Raw genomic sequence first — 17,637 nt, 5'->3', positions numbered from 1 at the left:
CAATCTCGTCCTTTGACTTTAAAGGGGCTGTTTGGAACGATGTTGTGAGACTCATTTATGTAGTCTCATGTTGGGTAAATTATATCTACCTTGTATATAAGCCTATTAAATTAAGTTTTTTAGTGATGATAAATAAAGTTCTATAAACGTCCACTTTTTAAATTGCATTTTAATGTATGCATTTGTAAGCAAACATCATTTAATCCATGAAATTGCCTCAGGGTAACAAACCCATATAGGTCTATATTTACACACACATTGTGCATCCTAGATGGCAATTAATAGTGAGGGGATGACGTTGAATAAACAAGCAAAATGCTTTGACTTGGGGACACTACATCCTGGTGGTCATTTTACAAACTTTTCTGTTGTTGGGGAGACATTTTCCCCCTTCAAGCTTTTTTTCACCCTTCAAAATCACATTTAGCGTTATAAATAGGCTAATTTTAATGAGGATTTGCTTAAATGTGTTTTATTTTTTGCCTTGAAGCAACATTTTGCAATGTGAACACAGTGGATATAGGGACAGAATTAATTGTGTGCTCTGTCTTCATTATATGAAATACTACAATATTTACTTGACAAAGTAAATAGACAGTGAAGAACATTTAAAAAAAAAAGTCATTTAACAATTAGTGTAAAGCCTGGTGTTTCATATAATGGAATTGTTACATTTTATTTTTCTGTTATGACATCAACAGATTGTTTAACTCATTTTCACAATACACAAAAAACCTGTCCATGATGAATTTCCTTCATTTTAATTGTCAGCATACCTAAAAAGATACTTTAACAGCTTTTATAGGCTAATGCATTCAAGGGTGGGTTAATTTGTCATAAATTGAATTGTGATCATGTAAGCCTCATATTATTGTACAATAATCTTACACGCTCTAGTAAAATGTCAAGTTATTTTTAGATCTGAAGTCGAGCTACCCTGTGAAATGTGCCATCTATACATGTAGCTTGTGTTTCCAGGACTGTAAAGGGTTTTCAGTGACCCAACATGTTTTCTTTACACTGCCTTGAAGCAATCAGCATACAAGTCACACAGACACTTGTGTGGATTCAGTTTTATTTTGTACAAAATAGTGAACGATGTAATTGTGAGAATAACAAAACAGCACTTTATGGCCACACAAACACATTAATAATCCCTTCAATGGCATATATGCTCCATCATAGTGATTTACAAACTGTTTTCTGAGATGTACAGTTTATTATAATAGAGTCTGGTAATAAAGGGGAGTGCCATATGCATTTTTTTTTCTCATGACAGTCTTGTTATTATTTCCAAATCAGCAGGATGATGTATCTGGGTCTAATGATTCTGTTGTTAGCTCGAAATGGGTGTGTACAGAGGCGCCTTTTTATTGCACATGGGTTAAACCTTCTGCTGCAAGCAGGACAAGGGCTCCATCTGGAGTTGGGCAATGGTAATTTCAAACTTCTATTGTGTGTCTGCACTGTAGTCTATACAGTAGGTCTCGGGTCAACCTTCAGAATGACAGTTTTGCATTAAATTTAATTTACCATGTTGATATAGAGGAGAAAAAACTGAAGTAAAATGATACATGTACAGCATAGTAAATGCACAGCAGATAAATGATGAGATGTTCAAAACGATCCCATCCATGACATAACCCATCTTGCCAATGATGGGACGGGGTTACATGGGCAACATAACCATCTCATCCATGGAGTGGGTGTGCTACCTGCCCCCTGCTGGTTTTGATTGATAGCCCTGCAATTAAAAAAAAAGCAATTAACCTGCCATTAAAAGAGGAAATGCAATTGTTCATTTGTTTTTCATTATAAATCTGTATGTCATATCATATACTCATTCATGTTCTCAATTTTAAGCAAATTTTAAGTCTAAAGGGAAATACTGGCCTAATTTTTAAAGCTGTGTTTAGGGCCGAACACAGCTGTCAAACATGGCGATCAATTTCCATGTTATCCCCATGAGATTTTGTCATTATTGCAGCCTGGAGTATTTGTCAGTGTAATAAAGGCCATATCATTTCATGATTAATAACGGGAGCATAAAAATATCAAATTCAATTTTTTTACAGACACTGTTTTTCTTTTTCTTTTTCATTCTCTTTGTCCAGAATTGCAGGTGTCCCAACAATAAAATGTACTAAATTCCTGTAGCTCTTTATGCATAGCCTGTACTTCTCCAATGCAACTTTTACATTATATTAGATGTGTTATCATTTATAACAATTGCGCAATTAAAAGTAAAGCATAAAATGTTGCTCGACGGAGAATTAAATAATCGTATGAACTGTGCACATGCCCAACAGATGGAGCTATTTGCTAATCACATCACACTTTGGCAGCAGGTCACAGTCTGGCCACTAATATGAATATGGCACGAGTTGTTAACCATATGACGACATGTCAATGTCATGAAAGAACGGCACTACTCTATTTTCTAATATTCTATCAAATCATTTTCAGTGATGGCCAATTCATTGGAAGATGAAACCGTTTGTCTTCAGTGTCACATGATCCTTCAGAAATCATGTTGAATTGGTGCTCAAGAAACATCTAAAATTGTTCTTTATGTTGAAAACAGTTTTGCTGTTTATATTTTAGAGAAAACTGTGATACATTTGAATATTTATACATTTGTACATTTCATATTTTGTAACACTGTAAGTGTCATTTTGGTCAATTTGCCGTTACTAAATAAAAGTGTTAAACGAGTCGTTCACTTAAAAAAAAAAACGTTTGCTGATAATTTACTCACCCCCATGTCATCCAAGATATCCATGTCATTCTTTCTTCAGTCGAAAAGAAATTAAGGTTTTTGATGAAAACATTCCAGGATTTTTCTACATTTAGGCTAATGCACTGGTAACCAAACGGTTCAAGGTCCAAAAGACAGTTTCAGTGCAACTGCAAACCGTTCAAAGGGCTTTAAACGATTCCAGACGATGAATAAGGGTCTTATCAAGCGAAACGATCGCTCATTTAAAAAAAAAAAAAAAAAGTTTAAGTTTTATAAGCTCAAAATGGTCGCCTTGTTCTGTTCTGCACGTTCGTGACTCCAGTTCGAACTCGTTTATCAAAATAAACGAATCTTTTTTCATGTCATTTGGTTCAACGAACGAACGAACAAATTGACTCGGGAAAAGATACGGTTACCAGCAAAATGCATTATATGGAGAAAAATCCTTAATTAATTTCTTTTCCACTGAAGAAAGAAAGATATGGACATCTTGGATGACAATGCAAATTATCAGCAAACGTTTTTTTTTTTTAAAGCAAACTACTCCTATAATTTCTGAAAAAATGTTTGAACTATAAATGGGTTAAATTTGTAAAGCCCTTAAGACCAGACTTCGTAGAGGTGTTGATTTAATGATCCGATGCTTTATTGTCCTGTCTTCTTATCTATCCTCCTCTATCATGGCTCCCACAAAGTGGTTAAATATATAATTTGTATACTTTGTAATGCACAACTTTATCTCTCCCTATTTGTTCAAAGTATATATAGGGCCTATGTACTGTTCTAAAAAAACAACAGCAAATGTAAAGTTCTTCATCATCACTTTTATTCTGTAATTATTTCTTGCTGAATATAAATAAAGAATTTAAAAAAATTTTTTTTTTGAACTATAGTTCATATAGGCATTATATTGGTGCAAATTGCAGTTTAAAAATAACAAGAAAACAACAAAATATGACAAATTCAATATTAACCTTTATTGTAAGAATCCTCTCCTACCTGTTTCTTCATCGGTATTTTTCTCCACAACACAGTTTGAAGTGAGATTCCCCACTCTTCCTCTCCAGATATCTTCCAGTTCCTCTTCCTCCTGCTGAAACAGCCAGTGCCCTGGCTGAAGAAGCTCCTCCGTGCTGATGTCTGCTTTCTCTGCACAGTCTACTCCGGTCTCTTTCACTGTATCACCGAAACACAGCACACAGTCTCTCACACCACAGTTTATGATACGGCCTCTCTTACGGTAGCCCTGGCCATTAGGGAACACGTTTTCTGAAGCGTTTATCTTCACATGTTTGGACGTGTTGTATAAGTGGCCATTCAGGTCTTTTATCTTGGTATGAACACTAAAGCAATTGTGACCACAAGATGAAGAAGGACATAGAGGCCTGCATTGACCGACTGATGGGGAACCATTGACCACTGGAGGAGAGGCTTTGTCACAGCTCGAGGAATCATTATCAGGTCCTTCATATTCAACTAATGTGAAAGCCGTCAAGGTGGGTTCTGTGCTTTCATAAACTTGATTCAATAGTTGGGTCTTGACCTCAGGTTCTTCTGTATCATCAGAATCTTCCATATCTACCGGGTTTATTTCAGTTTGTCTCATATGAATCATTGGTTCCACCTCTAGCTCTAATTGTGGAGTGCGAGTTGATGGTAATTTTTGGTTGTTTAAGTCATCATTAATCTGTACAGGTTCAACCTCCTCTTTATTTTCCATGTCCGAGACACTGTTGTGAAAGCTCTTGGGAAGACTGAAGCTAAGAGTGGATCCCAGAGACAAATAAGAGCAGATGTTTTTAACTGCTCCACTTGAAGTCTTGACAGCATTGGGCAAACTGTCTTCTGGAAAAGGGTTGTTATCAATGACAGAATCCACAGGTAATGCATCTTTTTTAATGAAAACCTGAAGATTGGAGTTTGAATGACTTTCTTTCGCTTTCCGTTCTCCTTCTGGCCAAGTGTTACACCTCCGCCTGAAAAAGCTTAAAGATTTGCCAGACCTTTCCAATCTTACATTGCCAAGCGTAGAGTTTCTCCTCTGCTCATCCTCCTTACTTCTGATCGGTTCTTTAATCTCAAACAAAGAACTTGCCTTGTCAACCATTCCTCCTTCAGCTGTGACATTTTGCGAGAAGGAGGAAGGCTTTGATTGAACTGAGGAGGAACCCAACTCAGTGGTGGTCACGTCCTGCCCTTCTGCATGTGGTGGGGATGGGACCTCCAAGACTCGTCCTGCAGATCTGTAACTATCCGAGACGTGTAAATACGTGAACACCTGCCGTAGAAAGAAGAATGCAATAAGCTTGATAAGCTGAGATGCAACTTACAATCTCATAAAAACAAACCCACGGTCAGTTGTAATGGTCCACAAGCGTTCTGTAAACTGAACATGATATGGCTCTTGAATGCAAACACACACAGCTGTGGTGGCAATAGCTGACGCATGACTAATATGATTGCATGCCAAGTTAATAAATCCTATATGGCGGCTTCACAGCGCATTAGTACAATACACACCACTAGGAGGCTTTTCAAAGCCATGCCATGGAAAGTTAATCATGAGGTCATTGTTTTACCACATGGGACAGGATGTACAGAGCCGGGAGAATAATAAGCACATGCATGTCTGGTTTGTGTGCGAGCTTTGAGCTCGGTTTGGAATGTGTCTGAAGTTAACACAGTTTTTGAAGTCTTACTTACTCTATGAGTGACTTCAGCTGCCCCTTCATGCCGCAGGTGGTCGTCGCTTTGGTTTTGGTTTGTTTCTAGATTGTTGTGTGTTGCATTTCGCATCAAGTCTTGTTTGTAGTTTGGTGACTGAGGGTTTTTTTGCGCTTGATGCATGACTGATAGTTTTTGCACCTGATCAGTGTCTGGTGATAATCGCAGATTAGATCGCTTATTGATGGACTGCAGATTCTCTGTTAGGTGGTTGCAAAACGATGATTCAGTGTTACATGGGGACAAAAGGCTGGATACTTCCTGTTTGCTTAGTGACTGGACTTGTTCTCCATGGTTTTTGTTTTGCAACTGTCCGAGATTCCAAAAAGATGAATTTTGTTGGGTCTCTTTACTCATGGCTGATTCATTCTGCCATTTCACCAGAAGCATTTCTTGTGGCTGTTGCATTTGCACTGAGTTTTTGTCTTGTGATTGATGTCTGTCCGCCTGAGTGCTGCTTGCTGGCTCTTCATGTATGTCATTATTGTTGGGTGACCATTGCTTTGTCACTTGGTTGATGCCTGAAGACTGTTCATCAAAGGTCAAAATGAGACAAATGCTAGAGCCTAGCGAAGTCTTTGAAAGGCAGGACTCCTGACTGACAACACTGGAAACATCATGCCTCCCGCTCTTTTGCTCAAAGTTGTTTTGAGATGACTGTGTTTCAGTAGCACCTCCTTTGGCCTCTCCATTTGTACTGCACAGACTATCAGAAGGATTTTTGAAAGACAGAGCCTAAACAAGAAAAAAAGTGCAAAAATAATAGCATTTTAAATGTATTATTAATCAATTAAATTATAGTGTATTTATTTTTTTTATTTAAATGCTGGGTCAAATATGGACTGGACAAACCCAAACATTAGGTTAAAAATGTCATTAAAAAATTTAACCCAATGGCTGGGTTTGTCCATACTTTGTCTTAAAGTTGAGTTAAAACAACCCAGAAATTTTTAGAGTGCATTTATTTAAAATAAGATAAATAATTTATGAATGAGGGATCAATGCAATTATGATGTTATCTAAAATGCATGATACTGATATGTCAGTCTCAGAATTTTGCTGTGATTTTTAAAAAAAAAAAATGACTAAACTATTAAGAGAATGTTGTCCTAAGTAAAGGATTTCAACATGGTTGTGTTTTATATCTCTTGTATTGCTTTTCCCTCTTAAATAATATAGTAATTCAAGCCTTTTTTGTATATTTAATAAACATTCAGTATTAAGCTGGATAATGTGTGGCCATTATTGCAAAAGAGATCCTGATGGGGTTCATTTTGCCATAATGTATATTATTCCATGCATGATTTAAATTACATCGTTTGTAAGAGAAGTCGGGAAAAAAAATCTAGAAACCTGCTGTTGAGCGGAATAATTTGTTGACTCTGATTTCCCATCCTTGTTTCTTTTAAGCTGCTCTTTTTGAGCGTGCCAGTTTACCTGGATCCATCCTATCATGCTTTGCAACTCATCTGTTCTCTCCTTGATCTAGAGACAGGAAGATGTTAATCAAAAAAACATCATAGCGAACATTCTGCAGATGGACGCCGCAAAACAGTTGACATCGCTTTTAGATGACCATGTGGTGGTAACAGTGAGTAAATCAATCACACACTCACAATGTCTTTAAACGGACTCTCATGTTGCATAAGCATTTGACCAGCTGCGGCCAGTTTGCTAAACTCATCCAGCTTTGTTTCAATGCAGTGATCAATCTCTGCAATTTCACTCTCTCTGCAAGCAGAGCTGCCAGCAAGGATACAGGATCTGGTGTTCTCTGTCCACGTACTAAACGACACAAAAAGAGAGACCGTGCTAAAATAATATAGGCCTAATATAACAATACCATTATAAAGTATTTCCTTCTTAAGTTGTTGACATTAAACATGAAATATTCACAATGTATAATTATCAAAATTTGTCAGACGTTCTCTCTTACATCATGGCAAGATAGTTTTCAAAGTAGTCCTGAATCTGGTGAAACTTCTCCAGGCGGCCTCTGTTCTCAGTCATGTTGCGGCCTACTTCTTCCCAAGCCTGCAGGATCGCCTGAACTTCTTCCCTGAGAGGATCTCTCTCCTCTGGGGAAGGAACTTTTAGCTGTCTGGCTAGTCTTTCCATCTCTCTCACCTCCGACTCAATGATATTAGAGTGAGCCTTAATTTGTGAGACAAAAATTGTATTAATTAGAATGAAAACCTGATTAAAAGTATGATAAATGACCTTAAGCTCATTCAATTCATTTCAGGGTGCAATGGGAAAAATTCTAACCAACAAATCCCATATGTAACCTATAATTATATTAATACTCTTTAATCTTAGCAACCTTTTAATACTTAAAAAGCTGGGCCCATCTTTAACTACTGCAGGAAGAAGATATTGTGAAGAATGTTGGTAACCAGACAGTTGACATAGAAGTCAGAAGAAATACTATAGAAGTTAATGGCTATCTGGTTACAAATATTCTTCACAATATCTGCTTTTTGGTTCAACAGAACAAAGAAACTCCCACAGACAGATTTGGAACAACATGTAATGACAAAATTACATTTTTGGGTGGACTATCCCTTTAATTACCCCAGCTAGCATTCGACTGACATTTTAAAACATTTCAGTTTATGAAAAAAACATGAATTCAATGCCAAAACAATGTTGAACACCAAATAGTTGAACTCACTATGGGTCAAGATAGAAATATCAACAATTTTTGAGTCAAATCAACATTATTTGTAGACTGCAACCTCAAAATTCAACGGTTATCCAACACTGGCACTTGTGACTCAACGTTAAAATGCCAGCTGGGACTGATCTGGAGTCATTCAAATAGAGATTAACTAGTATACATTGGTAAATGTATTTTTTTATTGTCTGACCTCTAGGTCATCCTGCTGCTCCTGTAGGCCTTCCAGACCACTGAGGTCAGAGTCACAAAGCACAGCCATATCTGCTTCTATGTCCAGGAGGTCCATACTGAGCTCAGCACAGCGGCAGAGTTGCTGGTTTATCTGCAGTGTTAGATTAGATACCTGAGAAAAGATAAATCTGCTCTTAAGTGACATGTGATTGACTATGAAAAAACATGCAGTAGCCACAAAAAGTGTATGGACACTTTGCCTTTTAATGTCAGAATGGCAATTCATAAAATATCTACCAATTGGCATCTTTAAACTCATGACATTGTCACTGAATTAAATGTACTTTTCTTATCCATTATTATTATTATTAACATTATATATTAGTATTTTAACCAAATATTCCCAAAGAAACTACTAATAGTTACTATAAAATATAGTAACTATATTATAATTTGAACATAATTAAAAATTGATCAATTTTACATTAACCTTAAATTTCCAAAAACTTTTTTAAAATGTCTGCAAAAGATGTTTTGGCAAAAATTATTAGCAGTGCTATAGAAATTGGTGAAATATTGTGCATGCCATTTATATATCTAAAATCAGGTTGATGTTGGACATCGCTTATAACATTTCACCGAGCTTTGTAGTTCATCATTGGTCTGGTCCTGTTTCTGGGATCTTTCTTGATCAGTTTGATCTAGTGACATTTCTGCATCCTCAGGCATTTCATGCCTATCCAGTGGTCCAGAAACATCCTAAAGCAGATTCACAATGGTGTAAGTGGTCCTGACCTGTATTCATTACATTATCTACACAGAAACATCATGTTATGAGTCTGAAACAGAGTATGTTAAATTAATAACCAAGAATTACCACATTTAAAACTAGAGGTTTTATATTATATATGATGTTCTGTTCGGTTTACTTGGCTCTTTTTGTGATATCCGGTGGGATCCAGAAGTTCAAGGAACTTTTCAAGCATTCCTGAACTGCCGCCTTCTACATTTTCCGGGAGATGGTTTGAGAGCGTGAATTCTGATACCATCTGTACGGCTTTATCTCCAGTTTGGGTTTTTTCCACTGGTTCAGTCTGATTGTTCTCTCCATATTTCGTCTGCAGGGCATCCCAAAGGACCTCCACCTGGCTTAGGAGCTCCTCTATTTTGTGGTCTTGTCTTTGCTTTGAGCAGTCATGCTCTTCATTCTTTATTCAATTTCCAAAAGGAGATGAAAAGAGATAAGTGAGATCATTTATCAGTTTAGCGCATTGTTATGAAAAAATCTTGAAATCGTATTACCATCCCAGTGGATGTCTTTGACTCTTTCACCAGCTTATTGGGTATGAAACAATCTTGAGCGGAAACAGGGGTTGTTTGAGCCATCTGGGCGATACAGCTGGGAAAGTATTAACTGTTAATCAAACTTTACTCAACAACTGCATCTTGAAATCCATTGTATGAAATGACATCCCACAATTACAGATCGTTTACTTCATCAGTCATCCACATATTTGTTGTGAAATAAAAAACTAATTGCACCTCTTCCTGTCCTGTTTTTCCGAGATATTGTCCAGCTTGGAACAGCTGCTCTCCGACAGTGAGCCTCGACTCCCTACAGAACATTCCTCAACTGGACTCCACATCCTATGGGCCCACAGCCCTTGAGAGCACTGCAGAAATACATGTTTAGGCATATAATTAGTATTAATTGACATCGGGACATTGAATTTTTTGAAAATAATGCACACACGAGATGGGAATGCACGACATGTTACACCTCGGGTGTGCATTATTTCCTAATAATTCAATGTCCCGATGTCAATTATTCCACTTATACTACACATCAAGACATTGTTTATGTTGTTTTTCAAGACATTTGTCAGGTTTTTGTATGAATCCCATCCCATAACTCCATTGCTAATTCCAAAACATAATTTTAGAGCCTGGAACTACTTTTGCCAAGAACGTTATTCAACTAATCATATTCAGTCATTCAACTGCCCCGTAGTATAATCACGGATAATTCACACCAGAATTTAATAGACATATGGGGTGGCATATTTCGACTTAGACTGATAAGAAATACCCTAGCAACCACATTGCAACATGCTTAAAAACATTTAAAACACTTTAGCAACCTCATAGCAACATGCTTAAAACTAGAACACTTAAGCGAATGCCACTTAAAATATCTCAGCAACTGCATAGCAGCAAGCTTAAACCACTTTAAACACATTAGCAACTACATAGCGACTCCCTGGCAACTACTCACAATCCCCTGTTATTATGGTGGTAGGTTTGCTTGGTATTTAGTTGTTATGTGATATCCGAAGAAGCCTATTTCAACTTAAAAAATGTGGATGTTTTTATATTTACATAATTGTGACTTTACATATGACAGTTTAACTTTATATTTAAAATGCAACTTTATTATTTTAAACTTCATCTCACATTACTTTTAGTATTATTTTTGTTTAATCTGAGGCAGAAACAGGCCTATAGAAATCACACGAGTACCAATAGGAAAGCCAATATGATTGGATTTGAGGATTCAGTTGTGGTTTTGGCGAAGGTTATTTACATTCTCATGCATGATTTGAACTCTTCACTTTTTTCTATCTTTGCAATTTAAAACTTAAGTAATATCATTGTCTAGATGGAAGGTTGTTGGTCAAATGAGACAAGTTAAAAGCCTCATTGTAAATGATTGTCTCACTGAACAGAAATGTCAGAGCAATCTACTTTTATATGTGGTCATGACTGGTCATTTATAATCACATGCTAACATATGTTTTTGGAGGCAGCTAGTGCAACCAACCTCAAATCCTCTGAGACGGTTTTGCTCCTCTTTGACGTCTTTTCCCATTATGCTGTGACCCTCATTTCTAGCAAAGCTCTGTGACTCATGGCATGTGGTTGGAGGATCAATGGGTAAAGTTGACGGACGTTTTGAAGACACATCTGTCTTCTGGTTCCTGTAGAAGTGGAACAAAACATTACCTCTAATGGCACCACCGAGGCATCATTACTCTTCAAGCATTTCAAACATATGATATTTCGTCATCATTTTAGACCATACAAGTCAGTAGACTGTAAATCTTTAATGCTAACAACTTGCAGATTGAAAATATAAAAATATCTACAGATCACTAACATCATCTCTGCTGCTTATGTAATCCTGGATGAAATTTTGCAGCAATTGTTTTGGTTTGGGTAGATATTACTGTTGGCAGGATATGCAAGCAATGATGTCACCTCCTTCTTGTCTGGTTAGCTCATAGTTTCAGGAAAGGTGTGTTTGCAGAGCTAGTGATAAAGGACTTGTTGAAAGAGCCAAAAAGCAATGTAACCATCTCTGTCGACAAAGCCAACATGGCATGTTTGCTACATTTTAAAAAATAGCTAATTCATTTTGGTGAACAACTAACAATTGGTGTATAGCGCCACATACAGTAATTAGTGCAATCATAATCATCGTTTTTTTGGACATGGAATGACAATGTGAGAGATAGTGTGGTCAATGGATTGTACCTTTGTAGCTGCCGAAAAAACTCCATAACAGTTTTAAAAGTTGTGACTAAGGTCCATTCCTCCCTTATTTCCTAATTTTTCCAAAATTATTTGGAAGTAATTTTATTCTAAAATTTCAAATGACTAGTTTCTAAGGCCACGGGAAGTACCATATATGTGATTTTTGTTGGTGTGAATTTAGAATAATCAATCAATATTTTTGTTCCATTTCCTAGAATAGAAAGTCTTTTAAGACAAATGTAATAAAATTGTGTTTACATTTTATGAATGTGTATCAAATTTCAAAAGCCAAACAGACTCTAATTTAGATTTCATACGTATAGTTTATTTTATTCTGCTTAGTTGTTTTAAACTTTCGGTGTTTATCTGAATTAGTTGCTTAGTGAGATTTATGACAAATATTTACAGTTATTAAAACAGTTATTTTTTATCAGTTCCTTCCTCAGTGCACGGCACATTCCTCCAGATGCGTTTTAACAGAGTACCTGTCTCTCATCATATCTTCATACCATACACATGAGATATTCCTCACATCTGCACCAGAAACTGAATCTTCAACTATTATGTCCTTTGTTCATCTACAACAACCTCTTTCTCTTCCTGTCATTCAGTTCCTCTGTATCTCCTCTCTAACACTTTCAGAAGTCATAGTAGTGAGGTCACAGAGGTCACACTCCAATCTAGTGTCAATCGAGTTTCCATAATGGTGTGAGTATTTGTGGAATTCTGTGTGTAAAGCTGTTGACTGTTCTGTGACAACAGCCATGATCCAATGTGATATTTGGTAAATTAGAAGGGTGACGTTAGCTCAACCACTAATTACAGCTTCCTTTAATGGGATTGGCAACGTTTTAAACCAGGCATGCATGGTTTAATAAAATGATCTAAAAATCGTTCCGTAAGCAAAATAATATGTGTGTAAGCTCTAAGTGAAATTTGAATCACAACAGAATCACACATTAAAAAGATTGCATAAGGCTTAAACTCAGGACCAACATGTAATTAAGTTTGAAACCAAATACATAGCAATTGCATCAAAACAACATATACCATTCATGATCCGAGACTTTGCAATATGTCAGTATCGAAATAAAAGACCATAACATTACATCACTAAACCACATGTCAGCTCAACTTTGTTGACAATTATGGATTCCATTTTAGCACAATGTCATGTGCCATTCCAAGCCTTAAATATGACCTCACTGCTCTCATATTCTTTATTTACTATTGTTTTTTGTTCACAGGAGGACAATAGCAGTAAGGAGACTCTCGTTACCGGAGAAACTCCTGGAGAAGTGCCCAGTTCTCCTTCACCTCGGCCTGTTTGCATGTAACTCTTCTGGCCAGGGTTGGGTGGAGAGTTGACAGGCGAGACGCAGACTCATTCAGCATCTGGAAAGAGAGTTGTCCAGAGAGGGGTGGGGTCGTGGAAGGAAATGACATCATTCATTTGGAGTTCATATGCCACAGTCCAGAGAAAAAACTTGTGCATGAGACTAATATAACGGACTATTTGGCATAGTGAGAAATCATACATAAAAAAAAGCATAGTGACTGTGTCAGGGTCATATGTTTTCATGTTCTCAAAATCAGGTTCACACAAGAAGACATTATTTCCTCCAATGAGATCATGGATAGACTTACGTTGATCTGACAGGCAATTTCTCTCTTCTCTTTGTCGCTTTTTTGGATCTCGCCCGCCAATACAAGGTTCCTCTGCAACGAGATTCAGTTCTGGGTCAGTAAATACAGTTTGAAGTCTTTTCTAAATGCCAAAACTAGTTTTCTCAACCTTCCAATTAATACTGCTGATGATGCTGTCAGCCTGTTGGTAAAACGATGAAACGTCTAGCGCCAACATGAGATCTTGATGATAGTCCCTAAGGAGTGATCTTAACTTCAGCCACCTGCAGAAAAAACTGACTGTTAGATTGTATCACTAACAAAAGTGCAATAATTCTCTACGCTCCAGTGCCAGGAAATCTTACGATTTGTCAACGTGGTCCGCCGGGCTTTGTCTTGTTCTAAACATTTCCAATCCTAAATCTACACCATCTGACGTGTTCGGAAGAGGTCTTTCTGGTTCCTCCTGGCACAGGAGATGCATTAAGCAATCATGAGGTAATAGTCCAACAAGACACAATAATAAACAAAACAGAAACATATTTACAATAAATTTAACCTGCATCAGGTCCAGACTTGTTGTCAGTTGGATGAGAGAGTTCTCAATGTCCTTGAGGTCTCTCCTTTGGCTGTGAGCCGCTTCCTCTGGTTGATCAAATGGGAAAGCTGGCATGCCTTTATCGTAATGAAGGTTCCTTATCTTCCTTCCTTTAGTCCATGAATCAGTCTGTAATGAGATATCACAGTCTAAAGATATAGAGTGCATTCTTTAAAAAAATAAGAAACATCTGAAACATCTTATTTTCCTAAGCATAATTTTCAATATTTTTATCAGTTATTTTAAGTATTTTATTGTCCAACCAGTTATGGGTTTCATTTGCAGTGAAAATATATATAACATACATATATACACTTGTAATTTATTGTGAAATGGCAATTTCTGAGTGAAAGTTGTTTATAGACCAATTATATATCAGTGTGTGTGTGCTCGCTATTGACCGACAGACTATTTCTCATTTCGCAAATATCCCAAAATATCATTCTATGTTGCTCCAACTAATTCGTCTTGCACATCAAGTTCTGATTTCTTCTGCAGTTTCTCAGCTGTTAGGCAATAAAACTTGTAATGCTGTTTGTTTGGGTACATGAAGTACAGATTAAAGGCCAAATTGATTTGAAAAGATTGCTTACTCGATGATATGCCAAGATATTTTCTTCAGAGGTATCAAATATCTCCACAGCAAACACCTCATATTTATGCACCTGTGTTTAGGACACCCGGGGGATTTTTATGATGTATTGTAGATTTAAATCACATTAATAGCAGGATCAGAGTCTGTTGGCCCACCAACAATACATGAGCCTGCAGCAAGGTGTGGTACTTCCAAATAATGATCTCATCCATTAGCGGTGGTGCTTTATGTTGCAGATCTTGCATTTCTTAACTTGTCTTCTGCACCACTGCGATGACTGCATCCTGAGCACATGGTGTTAAAATTCTGTAACAGCCTGCAAACCACACTTTTTACCCTCTAACATTTATATTATGGCTTTACCACTTAAATTTAAGTTGTGGAATATCATGTGCCATTTATTTAGCCACAAAGTGCATCACGACCGATAGTTTAAATATTATTTGGCATCATTAGTGTAGTTGTGCCATGTTTTATCATCAGTTTAATCTCAGATTCTTCCCTCTGTGTTCCAGTTTAGAACCACTTCCCATTTTTTTTTTTTTTTTTTTTTTTTGTGGAAATTGCCAGTTCATCTCGCCTGTGGGCTTGTGTAATGAGGGGCCTGGCTATGACCTCATCTCAATGAACACAGTGTGCAAAACTGTACTAATCCACATTTTTTTTCTTCTTTTTTCTTCCTTTCACATTAAGACAATGTGTTCTTGTTGTACTCATTTGTGCATGCCATGAGAAGCTGCATTTCTAGTTTTGCAGTGGGAGACTGTGGAGTGAATGCACGGGCAGGAGGCAATTGTAACAATTTAACAAACGGCTCATAAAAAAACAGCGAGAGACTGAACATGAGAAAAACAAATATGGACCTGTGACGCCAGTGAAAAATATGTTGTGATGCCAGTTGAGAAAAAAAAAAATCATTCGGAAAAAAAGCAAATTGTGTTTTTTACGATCGTCTGATCCTGCAGACGTTTGTTTTATTTGCTTTACTTTTGTTTGTTTGTAAAATTGCATTCAGTGAGGAGAAAATATTAAAGTGGGATATATAGGACCTGTTATAATATGAATTATTATAAATTTAAATATTGAATGAAAATGACAAAAATATATAAGAGAGATAAATATAAGAATATACAGTAAGATAGATAGATAAAAAAATATAAGATAGATAGATAGATGTATGATTATATATATGTATATGTATGATTCTAAATTAAAATATTGTGTACAAATGGAAAAATATGATATTTAGATATTTACACACTTCAATAATAATGGTATATATATATATATATGCAAAAGCCTCTAAATGCCATTGGAAATTTTCTTCTAAAATGACCATTTTTATCAAGCTTGTATATTTAAGTTCAGTAATTTCACTTAAATAACAATTGCCATTTAAGTGAAATTACTGAACTTAAATATACAAGCTTGATAAAAATGATCATTTTAGAAGAAAATTTCAAATGGCACTTAGAGGCTTTTGCATCTGAACTCTTCATATATATATATATATATATACTGTAAAAAAATGTTGGTTTAACTTAAAAAAATAAGTAACCACTTACTGGTTGCCTTAAACTTGAGTTAATGCAATGAAGGGGATGAATTTAATCACCAGAAACTCAAAATATTATGTTATCGGAACTACATAAATTATCTAAGTTGATTTGACATTAAATGTTGTGAATACAAATCATGAAAATATTTTTTACAGTGTGTGTATATATATATATATAACACATAAAAACAATCCATTCTTGCTCACCTCTAGCTGTGCACCAGACTTGTCACTCAGTCTTTCCTCAACTAGAAACTGCTTTTCAGTAGAAGTACTTGGCTTGTTCGTCTCAGAGTTAGTCACGTTAAAGTCAGCGACATGGCAGTTCATCCGGCTTTCAGCGTTTGCGCACATGGCAATCTTCTTGATAGATCTGGAGGAGGTTGATGGGGACACAGAATCCCTCTCATCTTCCTCTTTAATATCGTCTGAAAGTCCCTCCGCTGTTGTGGATGTGGACACTCTCTCCTGATGGAAGGAAGAATCGTCATCGTTTGAGTCGTGTCTCAGTTCACAGCAGTCCAGACCCGGTACAGGAAGGATGATTCCCACACAATCCAAACATTTTGTCTCAGAGGGGACAGATAACTTAGTCCCGATGGTAAAAGGTTGGATCCTCTTCATTGCTCTTCTTGCTTTAATCATCAGAATGAGGAGCAAATGACCATAAAACAATAAAACATCACTCTCATTGTTTAAAAGAATCCTTTGATAAAATTACAAGCCTGAAGTCAACCAAGTCAGTTAAGCTAAATTGGTCCTGTTCTGAGACACTGTAGAGAGACTTTTGAGATGCAGACAGCAGGAACTGTGGAGAACGTGACTCTTGCAAAGCCTCACTTCTGCTCAGACTATGAGAAACCAAGAGGGGGGGTTGAGGGAGGAGAAGCATAGGGAGAGTTTAGTAGAAACAGGGTGAGGTCATCACACTCAGTCACGGCCCCATTTGGAGGGAGAGAGGGCTGTAAACCCAAGCTGTAAAAGCTTCCTCCCAAAATAAGAAGTTGTGGGAAGATAAGAGTCAGAAACACACAGTCGAGCCCTCTCTGAGGCCTTGCTTCTCCACAATGATGTCATTTATTTTTCCTCAGCTGTTCCCTTTCACTTTCTTTTCTTTTTTTTATCATGCAGTCCTTTTGTCAGATTTAATGCAGCATACAAATCACACATTCCTTTATGTTACAAAATATGCACCATTTTGTTCATCTAAAGATGTGCTTGGATACTTCCTGCAGCTAAATAAACAGATAAATAGGTGTGGGACTGTAAGTGGTTTAGACGGTGGTAGTCTCATACTATTATCTAAATGTTTACAGAGCAGCAACAGGGGAAAACATTGCACATTCTGGCTGTGGCCCTCCTCTGATTCAAACCAGGTGTTTGGTGCAGTGTGTTGGAACAAGCTACTGTA

General features: G+C 36.8%; 1 protein-coding gene across 1 annotated transcript; it reads right to left on the bottom strand.

Annotated features, from left to right (window-relative positions):
- Nucleotides 1–657: 657 nt before the first annotated feature.
- LOC120480541 (uncharacterized) lies at nt 658–16,984 on the bottom strand. Its single transcript, XM_089125111.1, has 18 exons — nt 16,434–16,984; nt 14,035–14,202; nt 13,841–13,941; nt 13,645–13,759; nt 13,497–13,568; nt 13,129–13,244; nt 11,137–11,293; nt 9,858–9,988; nt 9,618–9,714; nt 9,245–9,523; nt 8,955–9,074; nt 8,335–8,487; nt 7,401–7,618; nt 7,081–7,249; nt 6,818–6,949; nt 5,444–6,199; nt 3,740–5,018; nt 658–1,744 (listed from the first exon to the last, which is right to left on the bottom strand). Exons 1-18 carry the CDS (start codon nt 16,869–16,871, stop codon nt 1,692–1,694), a joined length of 4,554 nt encoding a protein of 1,517 aa, XP_088981237.1. The 5' UTR covers nt 16,872–16,984; the 3' UTR covers nt 658–1,691.
- Between the last annotated feature and the right edge of the window lie 653 nt (nt 16,985–17,637).

Source organism: Pimephales promelas, chromosome 21, assembly GCF_988280905.1.
Source record: "Pimephales promelas chromosome 21, fPimPro1.hap1.1, whole genome shotgun sequence".
Classification (NCBI taxonomy): Eukaryota; Metazoa; Chordata; class Actinopteri; order Cypriniformes; family Leuciscidae; genus Pimephales; species Pimephales promelas.
The sequence above is the reverse complement of the archived record's forward strand: the minus strand, read 5'-3'. Positions and strand labels throughout refer to the sequence as shown.